Source organism: Drosophila persimilis, unplaced genomic scaffold (assembly GCF_003286085.1).
Source record: "Drosophila persimilis strain 14011-0111.01,24,50 unplaced genomic scaffold, DperRS2 tig00000431-arrow-pilon, whole genome shotgun sequence".
In the NCBI taxonomy this organism is placed as follows: Eukaryota; Metazoa; Arthropoda; class Insecta; order Diptera; family Drosophilidae; genus Drosophila; species Drosophila persimilis.
In genome coordinates this window covers 1,808,888-1,823,602 of record NW_020825312.1, presented here as the reverse complement: position 1 = coordinate 1,823,602, position 14,715 = coordinate 1,808,888, and the positions used below count along the sequence as shown (strand labels likewise).

At 49.1% G+C, this 14,715-nt stretch overlaps 4 protein-coding genes across 4 annotated transcripts; 3 read left to right on the top strand and 1 right to left on the bottom strand.

Moving 5' to 3' along the window:
* Positions 1-228: 228 nt before the first annotated feature.
* Positions 229-1,318, top strand: LOC6596044 (group XIIA secretory phospholipase A2). Its single transcript, XM_002021192.2, has 3 exons — positions 229-351; positions 424-583; positions 665-1,318. Exons 1-3 carry the CDS (start codon positions 262-264, stop codon positions 1,099-1,101), a joined length of 687 nt encoding a protein of 228 aa, XP_002021228.1. The 5' UTR covers positions 229-261; the 3' UTR covers positions 1,102-1,318.
* Positions 1,319-2,129: 811 nt separating this feature from the next.
* LOC6596045 (E3 ubiquitin-protein ligase NRDP1) lies at positions 2,130-3,781 on the top strand. Its single transcript, XM_002021193.2, has 5 exons — positions 2,130-2,261; positions 2,322-2,464; positions 2,536-2,980; positions 3,047-3,212; positions 3,276-3,781. Exons 1-5 carry the CDS (start codon positions 2,172-2,174, stop codon positions 3,377-3,379), a joined length of 948 nt encoding a protein of 315 aa, XP_002021229.1. The 5' UTR covers positions 2,130-2,171; the 3' UTR covers positions 3,380-3,781.
* Positions 3,782-4,548: 767 nt separating this feature from the next.
* LOC6596046 lies at positions 4,549-5,487 on the top strand. Its single transcript, XM_002021194.2, has 2 exons — positions 4,549-4,719; positions 4,778-5,487. The coding sequence occupies exons 1-2, from the start codon at positions 4,602-4,604 to the stop codon at positions 5,404-5,406; spliced, it is 747 nt and encodes a 248-aa protein (XP_002021230.1). The 5' UTR covers positions 4,549-4,601; the 3' UTR covers positions 5,407-5,487.
* A 1,086-nt stretch (positions 5,488-6,573) lies between these two features.
* Positions 6,574-13,791, bottom strand: LOC113565964 (putative U5 small nuclear ribonucleoprotein 200 kDa helicase). The gene is made up of 6 exons (XM_026989417.1): positions 13,705-13,791; positions 12,891-13,586; positions 8,084-12,827; positions 7,848-8,022; positions 7,469-7,751; positions 6,574-7,393 (listed from the first exon to the last, which is right to left on the bottom strand). The coding sequence occupies exons 1-6, from the start codon at positions 13,747-13,749 to the stop codon at positions 6,908-6,910; spliced, it is 6,429 nt and encodes a 2,142-aa protein (XP_026845218.1). The 5' UTR covers positions 13,750-13,791; the 3' UTR covers positions 6,574-6,907.
* Between the last annotated feature and the right edge of the window lie 924 nt (positions 13,792-14,715).

Sequence of the window (14,715 nt, the reverse complement as noted above, 5' to 3'; positions counted from 1 at the left end):
CCAAAACTTTGTTATTATATGCTCATCAGCTGTTTTTGTATGGATAGATCGTTTAAAGTGAGTGCTAGGGGTATAAAGAACATTTTGAATTTTCCCGCCGATAAGTCGATTGTTGTGCTGACAATCGCAACGTTATAATCGCTGTTATAGATGGCGCTGTAGTGATAAACAGCTGTTTGAAAATCAAACAAAAAACCCTGCAGTTTATTCTATATCGTTGTCGCAATAAAAGATTAGTTTTACGCCGATATCAAACGCAAGATGCAGTTCTCATGGATGAAAGTGGCCATATACCTACTGACGTTTCTCACATACGCCTACTCCGGCTACGGATCAAGCACAATTGTTCATGTAAGTGAGCTCCTTTGGAATGAATGCACTTCACCCTTACTTAATCCGCAGTGATTCTATCACCCTGAACAGCTAAGGGATGCCATCATTGCCGCCGAGGCCATATTTGGTGACGTGTTCAAGAATCTCATCACAGTTGTACGCAAATTTCGCACCGTCCACGAAGTCTTCGATGCTGCCGTGGAGGAGAACTGCGTATATCAGTGTCCACCGCCAGACGGTGGGGGCCCAGGTACTGTGACGCAAATTGTGTTCGAATTATGTAAATGTTCAATACACTATGACAACTGACGTGTGTTTTGTGGATTTGCAGCCCCCCGAGCCGTTCAAAATAAATTCTACACACCGACCGCAGACGGCTGCGGTTCCCTGGGATTGCGCATAAGCACGGACTACCTGCCGGCAGTGGAGATGGAAACTTGCTGCAACGACCACGACATCTGCTACGACACGTGCAACAGTGACAAGGAGCTATGCGACCTGGACTTCAAGCGGTGCCTTTACAAGTACTGCGACAGCTATGAGAAATCCCTAACCAGTGACCTGATGACAAAGGGATGCAAAGCCGCCGCCAAGATGCTATTCACCGGCACTCTAACGCTCGGCTGCAGGTCGTTTCTAGACTCACAGAAGCGCTCTTGCTACTGTGCCCCAGCTAAACCGACCTCCTATAATGGAAACAAGTATGCAAACAGCAAGGAAAAGCAGCAGCGCCAGAAGTTTGGCTGGAAGGATCGCAATGAGATATAGCACATAGCTAACGCATGGACGTATAAAAGGATTTATAATTAAGTATGTGTTAAATGTTGCTGTTAAACTTCGTTTCATGTTAGTTTTTAGTGGAGCCCATTTCCTGCCAATAATGGAAATAGGCTCTAACTGACGAATCTGAATTTTTATATTTATACACCAAAGAAAGTATCTCCCTAATAAACAAATACATATATGGATATTCTTACCAATGAAACACAGTCACGGGCTAGTGAATTCTACTGGAAATACATATGTTAAACATCATTTTAAATTGTTCGAAAATAGTCTACAAAAAATTTAGCTGATCTGAGTACTAGCACCAACCATATAGTCTATAGATGTGCCAGTTCATACACCGAATTGGATTGGATCCTAGGGTCTTCGGCTCTGGCGTTCGGTCAGTCCAGCAGAGCCATGCAAGTGTTAGTATAACACACACAAAAATATGTGATTGTATGCTTTGTTTTGTTTGGTTTCTGTTTTCGCCTGTGGTTCCAGCGTATTTGAAGGAATGGATGCACACGTATCGTTACATTTTGCATGTGTAGTTTCTAGCATTTGTGGACTATTTAATTTTCGACATGTTCGGTGCAGGTACTGGTGGCCGGATTTATCGTTCAAATTTACCGTCCGAGCCTCAGAAATATACCGAAACATACCGTCTCATTTAAAAAACAAAACCGTAAATATACTGACGAATGCAACTTCTATTTTACATATTCTTGGTTTTTGATCTTCCGTCAAATATTACTAGCTAGATAGATCTCTCAGCCATGCCTACATACTTTAAACACTTGCTTTTGTTGGATTTTCTATAAACCTTTGAAAATTAAATTTGATAGATTGATGAAATTGACAAAATATACCATTATATACCGATATACCGTAAATATACTGTCAGTTCAATTTTGACTTCGGCCGATAGTCCAGCTCTACGAAAATATATACTTTTGACATTTTACAGTACTGAAACGAAACAAGCGCAGCAAAAAGATTTTGCAATCTGAAAAATGATTTATTAAAATTGTCTGTCTTTATGTTGAGGAACAAAAGGCCTTAATCCAAAAATGGGCTACGATGTCAATCGATTTCAAGGAGAAGTGGACGAGGAGCTAACATGCCCCATATGCTCTGGGGTTCTGGAGGATCCGCTGCAGGTTTGTTTGCCCCCGGAACGAGAGTTCTTCTGAGTGCAACTTATAATTTTGTTATTGCAGGCAGTCATGTGCGAGCATGCCTTCTGTCGCGGGTGCATCAACGAATGGCTGACACGGCAGCCCACATGTCCCGTGGATCGCAACGCTCTGACGACAGCCAATCTGCGAGCCGTGCCTCGCATATTGCGCAACCTACTGTCCAGGTGAGACCGACTGACCACCCACTACCCACGGCATTCTCTACCCTCATCTAATCACACACACACACATTCAGACTATCAATTACCTGCGACAATGCACCGTATGGCTGCACAGCTGTGCTCAAACTAGACGTATATAATTCCCATTTGGAGGACTGTATCCACAATCCAAAGCGACCCTTTCCCTGTGAAAAAGGATGCGGCTTTGACATACCCAAGGACGAGCTAAAGGATCACAATTGCGTGAGGGAGCTGCGCACGCTGATCGTCAAGCAAACGGAGAAAATGGGCGAGCTCAAATCGGAGCTTACTGACCAGCAGCTGACCATCAACGAACTGAAAAGGGAACTGCAATTGTTCAAGGACTTTATGCGTGCCATGCGCGTCTCCAATCCGGCCATGCGCGCGATAGCCGACCAGATGGAGCGTGACGAGGTTATTCGCTGGAGTAGCGCCCTGCCCCGGGCCAGGGTCACACGCTGGGGGGGAATGATCTCTACGCCCGATGATGCACTGCAAGTGAGTGTTTTGCGAAGATTTGTGTGCACAGCTGGAGTGACTTACACCATCTCTAATTCATTTCAGCTCATGATCAAGCGCGCTCTGTCCGAGTCGGGCTGCCCACCACACATTCTGGATAGTTTAATGGAGTTCTGCCACGAGAGACGCTGGCCGCGGGGCCTTAGCTCGCTAGAAACGCGTCAGAATAACCGCAGAATCTATGATAACTATATCTGTCGGCGCATTCCAGGTGAGTGGGTGAAGATTCCCCTCCACATAAGCCCGTAGACATCTCTATATCCCTATCCACCAGGCAAACAAGCTGTGCTCGTGCTGAGCTGCGATAACCTACACATGACTGAGGATGTGATGATCGATCCGGGCCTGGTTATGATCTTTGCCCATGGCATCGAATAGGCCCATTAACACTACTTATCTTAGGTCAAGTTCTTACAATATCCCAACAGTGCTCAGTTTTGTTGATTCCTTAACATTAACATTAACATAAACATTAAGTTTAGGGATCAAAATCGTGCAGTCGGTTTTGATCATCGTGTAGCGTTAGAACTAAGAAAACGCTCGCTAGAAAGCTCTCACTCAAATGAAAAATCATCATACCATTCAAGCGCCTCATGACGACTCTCAAGTTGTACAAAAGAATATACATTTATTTCGGATCATTGTTTCTCTATTTAGTTCGTAAAAAATTATTCCTCCCATTTATACACGCAACAACAAATACATTATTCTTTTTGTCTAATTAAGCGATCTCAAGGAAGAAAAAAATATTTGTTATTGTTCTATATTCACTTCCGTTTTTTGGACCATGTGAGTGTCTTTATTTGTGTTTCAATTCCTATAGAGCACATTTTACTTAAAGTTTTGAAATTATTATCAATACTTATAGTAGTTTAAACAAGGAACAAGTAATAATAAAAGATTTACTCAAATTGTACTGATGCACACTCGACTCAAGTGCAAAACCGAACAATCGCTTGGGCTGAGAAATCCCCAAATCAATAAGTTCACTGGGATGCTGCCCTGCCTGCCCCCTACACACACAATCGCAGACACAACCACGGCATCCATCTCGCGCTCTCTCTGTCTCTCTCTCGCCTTCTCCGCCTCCACATGCCGCCTCAGAAAAAGTTCTGCTAGGGAGAGGGGGAGCAACATCTGTTTCCAGAAAAGGAAATCAAGCCCACAGCAGGGGCAACACAAAATAAACAAAACAAAAGAAAACCAAACTAGTTCCTCAACGAGCTTTACTCTTTGAAAAAAGTCAATTTGGAAAACCGGTTTCGGCTTTTGTACAGCCGTTTCGAATCGTTTTTTTCCTACATAATATAACATTATTAAATGCTTCTGCCTGTTACATGTGCCAAAATCTGTTGGCCATACACACACATATACATATATACACATATATGTATATGTGTAAATTTATTTGCTGAAACATATTTGGATTATTGATGGAAACCATTAACGAGATCGTTTCAGGGGACGCCCCCCGTGGCGATTGAAAAGTGAGAGTTGATCGGCAGAAAGGCGGAGATAGATATTTTCAAACAGTTTTTATTGAAGCTTCGTAGCCAGCGGACGTGTCCAGCTACGATCTCGCCCAGAGAACAGAGCCAAAATGAATTTGTCAATTTTTGTACTAATTGTGGGTGTCGTCTGGCTGGGGGCTGCGTCAGCAGCGCCTCAGTTGAGACAACGGAACGAGAAGCAGGTCCAGACGGTCGAGGATGAGTTCCGTAAGTGTAAATATTCTTTAAGTCGTGCTATTATTCAACGATAATGTTCCAACTGCAGCATACAAGGGGGCCACCATTGAGGAAGTGGTCGTGGAGTCTGCGCTGTACATCAAGCCCAAGGCTACACAGCAGATGAGACGCGTACGTTCGGCAGATTCAGCGGATTCCCCCCTCCAAGGCATCTATGCGACCCACAAGCGGGTGAAGCGTGGCCGGAGAGGCGGTGCCACGCAGGTAGGCACCTCAGCAGGAGCTGGGGGAACTAATGCCGGTGTTGTTGTCGGCGCCGGACCCGACGGCGGCAATGCCAATGCCAATGTCCAGCTGAATCCGTTCGGTCCTCTCGGCCCCAGCGGCTTCAACCAGGAACAGGCTGCCTCCAACGGCGCTGCCCACAGCAACTACAACAACGGATTCAATGCCGGCTCCTCGGCGGCCGATGCCCAGGCCCAGGGATTCCAGTCGCAGACCGCTAATGGCTCCTTCGGCGCCTCCTCCGCCAGCACAGCCACCCAGTCGCAGAACATCAGTCCATTCGGCATCAACAATGCCGCTGGAGCTTCCCTGAGTCAGGTCTACAAGCTGCCGAACGGCCAGACGATCAATTTCAGTTCCACCAATAGCTTTGCCAACAACGGGGCCAATAGGGGGAGCAGTCACGGCGCAGCAGTGTCTGTGAGCCGCTAATCGCTCGACAGCTGGGGATCCACATCCAATATTCAGATTTTTATTTTCAGTGTGCAAATAAACGCTAATTTTCGAATGAAATTTATATAATTTTAATATATGTTTTTAGGAAGAAAGTTTTCGAGGGGGCTTGCTAGCTGTGCGATTTTAATTTTCGGGTTAGCCAGATCATTCGATCCGATAATTTTGAAACAACAAATTGCGAATTCCCGTTAACAGATACAATATCGATATCAATATCGAGTTTGTCGCCATTTTTGGTTTCTTATAATGAGATTGCCAAAAACGATGGCATATTTAACTAAAATGATTCAATTTTGAAAAGAAAAACAAATTTTTTCATCAAGTGAAATAGTGCATAATAATTTGGAAATAAAACACGATCGATAACAAAAATTTGCGGAAACCGGAGTCGGTTAAGCGTTTTAAAAAGTACTAGAAAATACTCAAAACACTACAAAAAGTATATGTAAAATAACCGTCGAAACTCTGTTCGCCTGGTATCCCGATTTAAAATCTTATTTGAGGGTTTTTGTTGGAGATCCTGTTCCTGTGATCCTGTGAACATCCTTGACCTGATAGTTCTCAGCAAGGATCAAGGATATTTTCTGCAGTCATGGATTCCTGTGATCAGAAAAATATCCTTGATCCTTAGATAAGAACCTCGACATCGCCAGCCATATGTTCATATTTAGATTTCTTGGGTATTTGTAGGCCAACTTCCTGTGATAGCACAAATGTCCTTTGTTTGATGCAGTCCCTATCAAGGATTAAGGACATTTTCCCCTTTCACATATTTAGGTTTCTGTTATTTGCGAGCCGATGGAGTCCTTATCAGCCTCCGCCCGAATGTATGCCTTACTTTTTATAAGCCCATTCCGAAACTACGCTTTCCTATTTTCGGCCAGCCTGAAAGTATGCTATAGTTTAAAAATCATCCAATTCCTCCACTATACATCCGATCTGGACGTGCCACGCCTCCCCGTAATCGGGAGAATGTCCCCGAACGTTTAGGGCCATCAAGGACAATAAGGATATTGCCTGTACCATTTCTCACCCTATCTGGACGTGCCCGCCTTCTTGTAATTGGAGAACATCCCCAATCGCTTGAATCTACGCCAGATTTACGTCAAGGACCATAATGAGGAGAATACCTTTTAAACGGGGTGTTTTTTAAAGATTTTTAATTTAATTTAACCATTTGTCGTCCGATTTACACCATTCTGTGCTTCCCTGATCGTTTGCGACCAGTCCTACAAACCCCCGATGCCCTGTGTCCTGAGTGAGGACCTTCATTTTGCACGTTTGATATAGCCAGGCCTGGGGCCTGGGGCCCGATCGGACTGAGCATTGATGTAATTATGAGTGTAGCAATATTATGTAAAGAATTATAATTAAAAATGGGAAAAAAATGGAAATTATGAAATATGTGGAAAAATTGTATATTTATGCTGTGCTAGACGCCTAGGCTTCTGAGCATTTCCTAATCTTAACCTGCTTCCTATTCCGATTCACTCTCACTCTCCGACTGGAAATCGCCCACCTCGATGGAGAAACCGTACTCCTGATCGCAGCCCAAGTAGGAGTCGCTCATGTAGTACAAGTTATAGTCATGTTTGCCCGGACTGGGGGCCACAAAGTCCAGCTTGACCTTGGCCTTCTGCTGGAGCGTGAGGCGTTTGATGGAGAGCAGGGAATTAGTCTTGGGATCACCAATAACGACCCACCAGCCCTCCTCGCGCTTCTGCGGGAAGAAGGGTGCGATGACGGGGCCGGTGACCTCATATTCGCGCTCCAGCTGGACCACCACATTGATCGTGGATCCCGAATTGATGCGGTCCTTATCGACCACCTCATAGTTGAGCTCAATGTTGGGATACCGATTGCAGAATCGGGCCACATCGGCTATCTGCGCATCGGAGAGCTGCAACAGAAGCGAACGATCCTCATCATCCAGCTCCATGATGTCGAAAACAGTTTCGATTTTCTGAAAAAAAAAAAAACAAAACAAAACGGGAATTGGTCAGAGAGAATTGCTGGCAGAGTTATCCTCTGGTCTTACGTTCTCAGTGCATCGCTTGACAATATCGACACTAAAGTGAGGCAATTGTCGCAAGTAGGAATCCTTGGTCCACATGGCCTGGGTGACCATCTGGGCCAGTTCCATGGCAGCCACGGCCGGCGAAAGCCATCCATTCGAGCTCAAAACATCCACACAGGCCTGTATCAGACGAATGGCCCGGCTCAATATCTGTTCCGTGTCGCCCTGCAGTTCGGGTCCCAACTGCAGCCGCGACAGATGTGCCTGGAGCAGCAAATTGGTCTTGATATGCGGATCATTAAATCTGTGGGAAGCGAGAATTGTTAGTCGTCAACACGGATGGGGATGGAGATGGCGATGTGGATGTGGATGGAGGATTGGTGAGCGAATCGAAACCTACTTGGGTGCCGTCTCATTGGGTCCTGTGAGCTTGTTGGGCAGGCGCTGGGACAGAGTGCGCAGGACCTGCTCCTCGTGATGCCTGACCACCACATCCTCGTACTCCGCTGCCGACGAGATGATCTCCAGCAGGCCGCGCACTTTGGTCTTGCTGTTCAAGGACAAACTGAAGAGCTCTGTGGAGGCGGAAAGAGAGACATTATAGTGGGGTCTTGCAGAAAGTTGTCCGCACCTTACCAATGGTCGTATAGTTGATGTAATAATAGGCCGCAATCATGCCCAGATTGAGCGGCAGGGTATCCATGTCGTCCTCGACACTGATGCACTTGGACTGCTCCAGATCACTGAGAGTGTTCTCCACCAGCTCGGACAGATGATCGGAGAGATGGCGATGTGTGACGCCCTGGAGATTGTAGTAATTGGGATTCTGGGTCAATCGCCTGTAGAGGAACGTCCACGTGAGATAGTCCACGGCATCCTGCTTGTTCTCAATCGTTTTGGTCACCACCTCGGCATTGAAGTGGTCGTGCATGCGATGATCGAGATGGCTTTCGATGGGCAGCGGCTCGTTGATGAACTTCTTGAAGAAGTCCTTCTTGCTGCTCTGGCACATGAGCACGCACTTGGCATCGGCGTCCTCGTTGGGCCGATTGGCGCGTCCCACCATCTGGAGCACGTCCGTGATGGGGTAGTCCTCGTACGAGTGATTCTTGCCGTTGTAGAACTGCGTGTCCATGATGATGATTAGATGGGCCGAGATGCTCATGCCCCAGCAGAGATCGCGCGAGACGACGGCCAGCTGCACAGCGCCCGAATCGAAGAGTTGCTCCACCAAACGATGGTCTGACGAGGACAGACCCTCGTGCAGGTAGGCCACACCCTGGGCCAGGGTCTCCTTCAGGGTCTTGTCGGTCATTCGCTCCAGGAATGGCTTGATGTCCTCCTCCTCGGCATGGAAGAAACGATTCGGTTGCAGATCGGACGCAGCGTACGTCAGGATATCGATGGCCGTCAGCCGTGCCTGCTTCCTGGAGGAGACAAACACAATCACCGGCTTGTGGGCACTGTACTTGAGGATGGCATTGTACACCGGCTTCGACATGGTGGCGATTCTGGTCGCATTGTGCGTCACATTGAATCCCTGAATGTGCAGCTCCAGGGGAATGGGTCGCACACTTGGATGGAAATTGAAGGTGGCATTCGGATTGCAGCCCAGCCACTGGGCCACATCCCGGGCATCGGTGAGAGAGGCGGACAGGGCCACGATTCTGATCTGCTTCTCGATCTGCGAGCTTATGTACCGCATCCTGGAGCACACAATCTCCAGCACAGGACCCTCCTCGCCGCCCACCAGCTGCAGTTCGTCGACAATGAACAGATTCACCAGCTGGACGTTCTTCCTCTGCTTCCAGCGTCGCGAGAGCACATCCCACTTGTCAGCCGTCGTGATCACCAGCTGTCCCTTGGCTATCAGCTTCAGATCCGTTCCAGTTTCGCCCGTCAGCTTCACCACCTTGATGTCCAGTGCCCCGAACTTTTGATGCCAGTCGGCAAAGACCAGGTCAGCGAGGGCCTCCTCGGACACCAAGTAGACGCAGCGGGCCTCCGTCTGGGTGGTGAACAGTCGCATGATGGCGAACTCTGCGATCGTCATCTTGCCGGAACCTGTTGGGGCGCCCACAAACACATTCTCGTCGCTGTTGTAGACGGCGTTGAAGACCTGCGTCTGGATGGGATTGAACTGGGGGAAGCGCTGCGCGTAGAACGACTCGAATTTCGGCTGACGCAGAGCACTGATCGGCAGCGGTTGCAGATCCAGCAGCTCCGTGGGCGGTAGATTCTTCTCCGGCAGTATCAAGTGCCTGAACGAGACGGGCAGCTGGGTCTCGGCGCCAATCCAGCGATCGGAGACGATCCGGAGAAAGTACTGCGGCGGCAAAGGCTCAAAGACGGGCACAAAGAACTTCAGCTGATGCTCGTCCTGGGCGTACTTCTGCTTCAGCAGAAAGAACTCATGATGCAGTATCAGCTCCGAGTCGACATCCTCGATGAGCACCCAAAAGCCCTCCGAGGCGCCATGTACCTTTTCGTCCCACTGGAAGTCCGGCGTGATGGTCAGCTCCACTCTAAGGGTGCCTCGGGTGATCGGCTGGATGTGCGTCGAAAGCTCCAGCTTGGGGAATTGATGCACAAACTTGTGTATGGTCTTGCCCAGCTTCGGCACGCGGATCAGCTCGCCCAGCTCGTGCGGCTCCAGGTCGTACAGCCGCGACCAGGGGAAGTGCTTCTTCTCCAGCTTCTTAGCTATTTCGTCGGGCATCTTCTTGAACTGCCGCAGCGGTGTCATCGACTGCCACATCCTCCGGTCAATCATCTTGCACAGCGTCAGCGTTTTGTCGGCCAACTGTGCCCAGCCACGCGTGAGGACAATCTCGAAGATGGCTCTCATGAGCCGAGCAGCCGACTGGGTGATGAAGACCATGTCCGACATCAGGGCAAAGCCCTCCAGCTTCAGTTGGGAAATGTACGCCTGCAGCAGGACATTCACCTTGGCGCTGTGCTCCTCGATGGACTCCTTGATGGGTATGGGCACGCGCTCCATCAGCTTCTGCAGCTCCAGCTTCTCCTCCTCCCGCACCGAAATGTGACGGAACTCCGAGGACAGCGAGAACACCCGAAACAGCTCAATCTCGCTGAGCGTCTGCTTCAGCAGCTGGTTGTATGTGAGCATCGTCTCGTGAGTGAGATAATAGTGGGATGCAATGCGTCCGAGATCCGTCACCTGAAAGTGTCCCGTCTTCCGCTCGTACTTGACCAGACCGCTCCGCTCCAGGCAACAGGCGGCCGTGTGCAGCAGATCCGCTCGATGCTGCTCCAGCAGGGGATCCGCCTTGATGGCGTCATGCGAGACCCCATAGAGCGTGGGGTTCCTCAGCATGCGGATGTAGAGGTACGTGTAGCCCAGCCAGTTGACGGCATCCTGCAGATGCTGCACTGTGCCGAGGACAATCTCGGCGTTGAGCATGTCCGGCAGCTTCGAGATGAACTGCGACTCGATGGGCAGCTGCTGGTTGAGCAGCGAGAGGTAGAACTGCAGCTCGCTGTGATTGGTTATAAGGATGCCCTCGCCCTTGGTGTCGTACTGGGGTCGTCCGGCACGACCCAACATCTGGAGGACATCCAATGCGCTCAGCTCCACCCAGCGTCCCTTCTCCGGATTGTAGACCTGCGTGCCCTTGATGATCACCGTGTGTGCGGGCAGATTGACGCCCCAGGCCAGGGTGGCCGTGGATACCAGCACCTGGATGTGACGATCTGCAAAGAGATCCTCCACCAAGGTACGATCGACGCGCGTCATTCCGGCATGATGGATGGCGAAGCCGTAGGGAAGGAGCTCCTTCAGCTCCGAGTTCTTTACCTGCTCGGCCTCCGTGCGGAGCACCTCCATGCTGGCCGAACCCTCTCTCAGGAAGCTGCCCAAGGTGTCCTGCTCCAGGCACATATCCCTCACCGCTCGGGCCGTCTTGCCGGTCTCCTTGCGCGAGTGGACAAACACCAGCACTTGATTCCGTCCCGCATGCTCCATGGTCTTCTCGTAGACGATCTCGTTCATCACCTGGAAACGCTTGAGGGCCTTCTTCTCCGTCACACCGATGTACTGCTGCTCCAGGGACACGGGACGATAGCTGTTGTCAAAGTAGAAGAGGCCCTTGTCCGGTTTGACGCGCAAGAACGTGGCCACATCTTGGTAATTGGGCAGAGTGGCGGATAGCCCCACCAGGCGCACATCTTCCTGCGTCGTCTCAATATTCCGAATGGTACGAGCCACCAGTGCCTCCAGCACCGGACCACGTTCATCGTGCAGCAGATGGATCTCGTCAATGATGACCAAACGCACCAGACTGACAAACGTGCGCTCTCCCCCCTTCCGGGTGATGATGTCCCACTTCTCCGGCGTGCACACAATCACCTGGGTGGCGGCTATCTGCTCTCTGGTCAGCTGATGGTCGCCCGTCAGCTCGGACACGACGAGATTATAGCAGGCGAGACGTCGTCCAAAGTTTCCAACCATTTCCTGCACCAAAGACTTCATTGGGGCCACATAGATGATCTTGAAATCCTGCGTATTGATGGTGCCATCCTCGTTGATATGCTTTCCGATCTCCCGCATCATTGTGAGCAGAGCCACATTCGTTTTTCCCGCACCGGTGGGGGCACACAGCAGCATATTCTCGTCGCTGTCGAGGGCTGCCTTGTACAGGCGACTCTGGATGCGATTCAGGGTCTTGAACCCCTCGAAGACGGGCTGACAGTACTTGGGCAGCTTATCGATGGGCTGTAGCTCCTCGTTGTCGTCAAAGGGTACGGCCTTGAGTGCGGGGACGTGCACCTCCTCGTAGCCCTTGCGCTGCTTCCTGTAGGAACCGTCGGGCAGTTGGCAGCGTTTGTTCGCCATGAAATGGGAGCCGTGGGTGAAGGCCAGCTCGTCCAGCTCCAGCAGTTGACGTACGCCAGCCACCTGGCCGGCCGCTGCTGCGCCACCATCTTCGGCATCGCCCTTGCCCCGCTTATTGCCTCTCGTCTCACTCTCTTCCTGCTCCTCCGACTTGCCCGTGTCCAGCTGCCGCAGGATTTTCGCGAGGGACGTGTTGCCGCGCATCTTTTCGCGTATCCGCTGGCGCTCACTGTCCGTCTGGGCGGAGGCCAGCATGGTGCAGTAGAGGATCATCTGGCGATTCAGCTTCAGCTGCTTGATGAAGTCAAAGCAATCGTAGCCCAGCAGCAGCACCAGCTGGTTCTCGCAGTCCCGCTCGTCGGCGGCATCTTTCAGGATCTTGAGCACATCCGCAGACTTGCTCTGCGACACCATGGCATCCTTGTAGAACTTGCTGAGGCAACGCTGCAGCCAGTAGGCATCGATGTCCAGGGGATGGAGGATCCGATCCTTCTTAACATTGCTGGCAGCCTCTTCATTGGCCAGCTGGGAAGGAAGAAGATTATCCATCAAATCAATGTCGATGCGTACCACCGATGATATACTCACGTTTTCTGCGTGCAGGGTGTGATCAATGCGCGCCTCTTCGCCCTCATCTGGCACATCATCGTCCCGTATCTCGCCATACATGTCGTTGTCGCTCTCCTCCTCGGACTCCTCGAACTGCACGTTGATGCCGTACTGCTCGTCAATCTGCTCCTCCGTGTTGGTGGTGGCTGTCAGTGCGTTTACGGCATCGCTGCCAAAGTCTGTGATCTTCTTGCCCAGGTTGACCAGCAACGCGAATCGTTCATCTGTCACCGCGCCCAGCAGGCTGTCCGTTTCCCGCTTGCGTTCGCGATCCTTTAGCCGATCATTCTTCAGCACAGCCAAGATCTCATCGGCTGCACCGCACAGGATATCTCTGGGCTGATCCCCCAAGGCCTCTTGGATGAAACTCAGCAGCACCTCGTAGGTCTGACGCGTCTCCTGTGTCTTTGGGCGGTACACAATGCCGACCATCTCGTCAATGCCCTCAGAGAGCAGAGTGGCACCCTTCATGCGCTCGAAATCGTACTGGGCTTCGTCACGCTTCTGTCGTTTCACCTTCCGCTCCTCTGTCTTTTCCGGCTTGGTGCGCTGGTACCGGTCACCCATTCGCGTGCCATCCAACTTTCCCACCAGGGAACAGACCTCGCCAGTGGCTTCATCACGACGTGGACGCTCGATGAGTCGTACATCGGCTTGCAGCACAAGATTAGAGTTCTGAAAATACACACAAAAATATATTACATTTTGCAAAATTTTCTTGCAAACGTTTGCCACAGACACAGACGCCGCATGGAGCGGTGAAAATTTTGTAAGCTGTCTGTTTGGTACTTACCGCCTTGTACTCGTACTGCAATTGACGTGCTGCGGCATCCGCCATGACTGTTTATCGTTTCACTTAGGGTTTTAGCGTTGTAATTAACCTATTTTAGTTCTTTATTCAATAAAATTGTGAAATATGCCGCTGTTTTTGGTTGCAAACAGTGTGACCGCGGATTTATTGATAGAATATACCGTCTGACACGCAGAAATATACCTTCTCATTTCTTAAATATACCGTAAATATATCGATGAAAAACGAACTTAACCCACTTCCGACCGCTCTTTTTTAACAGGTGAACATTTTTGGTTGAACTTCTCTATACATACTTAAAAACGGAAATTGCGCTGAAATTGTTTAAGTTCCATAATTTTCGTGGAGTGGCGTATAAGGGGTTAATCGTCCTCTGTCCATGATCGAAAATCATATTCGTTGATTTTAAAATTTGATTAAATTTACTATTACCCTATTTACTTTAATTAATGTAAATATTCCTTTTTCCAAGCTTATTTAAATGACTAATGACTTTCTCACATATTGACATGGTTTTGACCTACTCATGCATTGGGTCCGATGTATACGAGCATTAACTATGATCTAAAAACCTATAAAAAACAACTTTACTTTTTCGGTATTTTCTTGTACTTTTATAGTCATGTTTTCCTTAATTATTTTCTCCTATAAGAAAGATGATTCTTGTTGATAAGAGTTTTTCCTCAAAGTCTCTCGCAAAAGACTACTTAGTTGTTTGTTTAGGAAGGAAGTGATTTATGGGAACATGTGAGGTGATAAAGTAGAAAAAACGTATGGAAAAATCTTACGTTCGCGACCGGTACTTAATTCAATTTTTGAAAAAAACCAATGGCGTTAATTTAATGAGTAGTCGACTTCAATTTTGCGTACATTATGAAAACTAAAACTCGATGATTAGAAGCTCTATGCATTAGAGTAGGAGAATATCTTTCACCGTTCATTAAGGATTACATAGATTAGAATAAGATGGCATGCTCTTCTTTCTCATGTAAA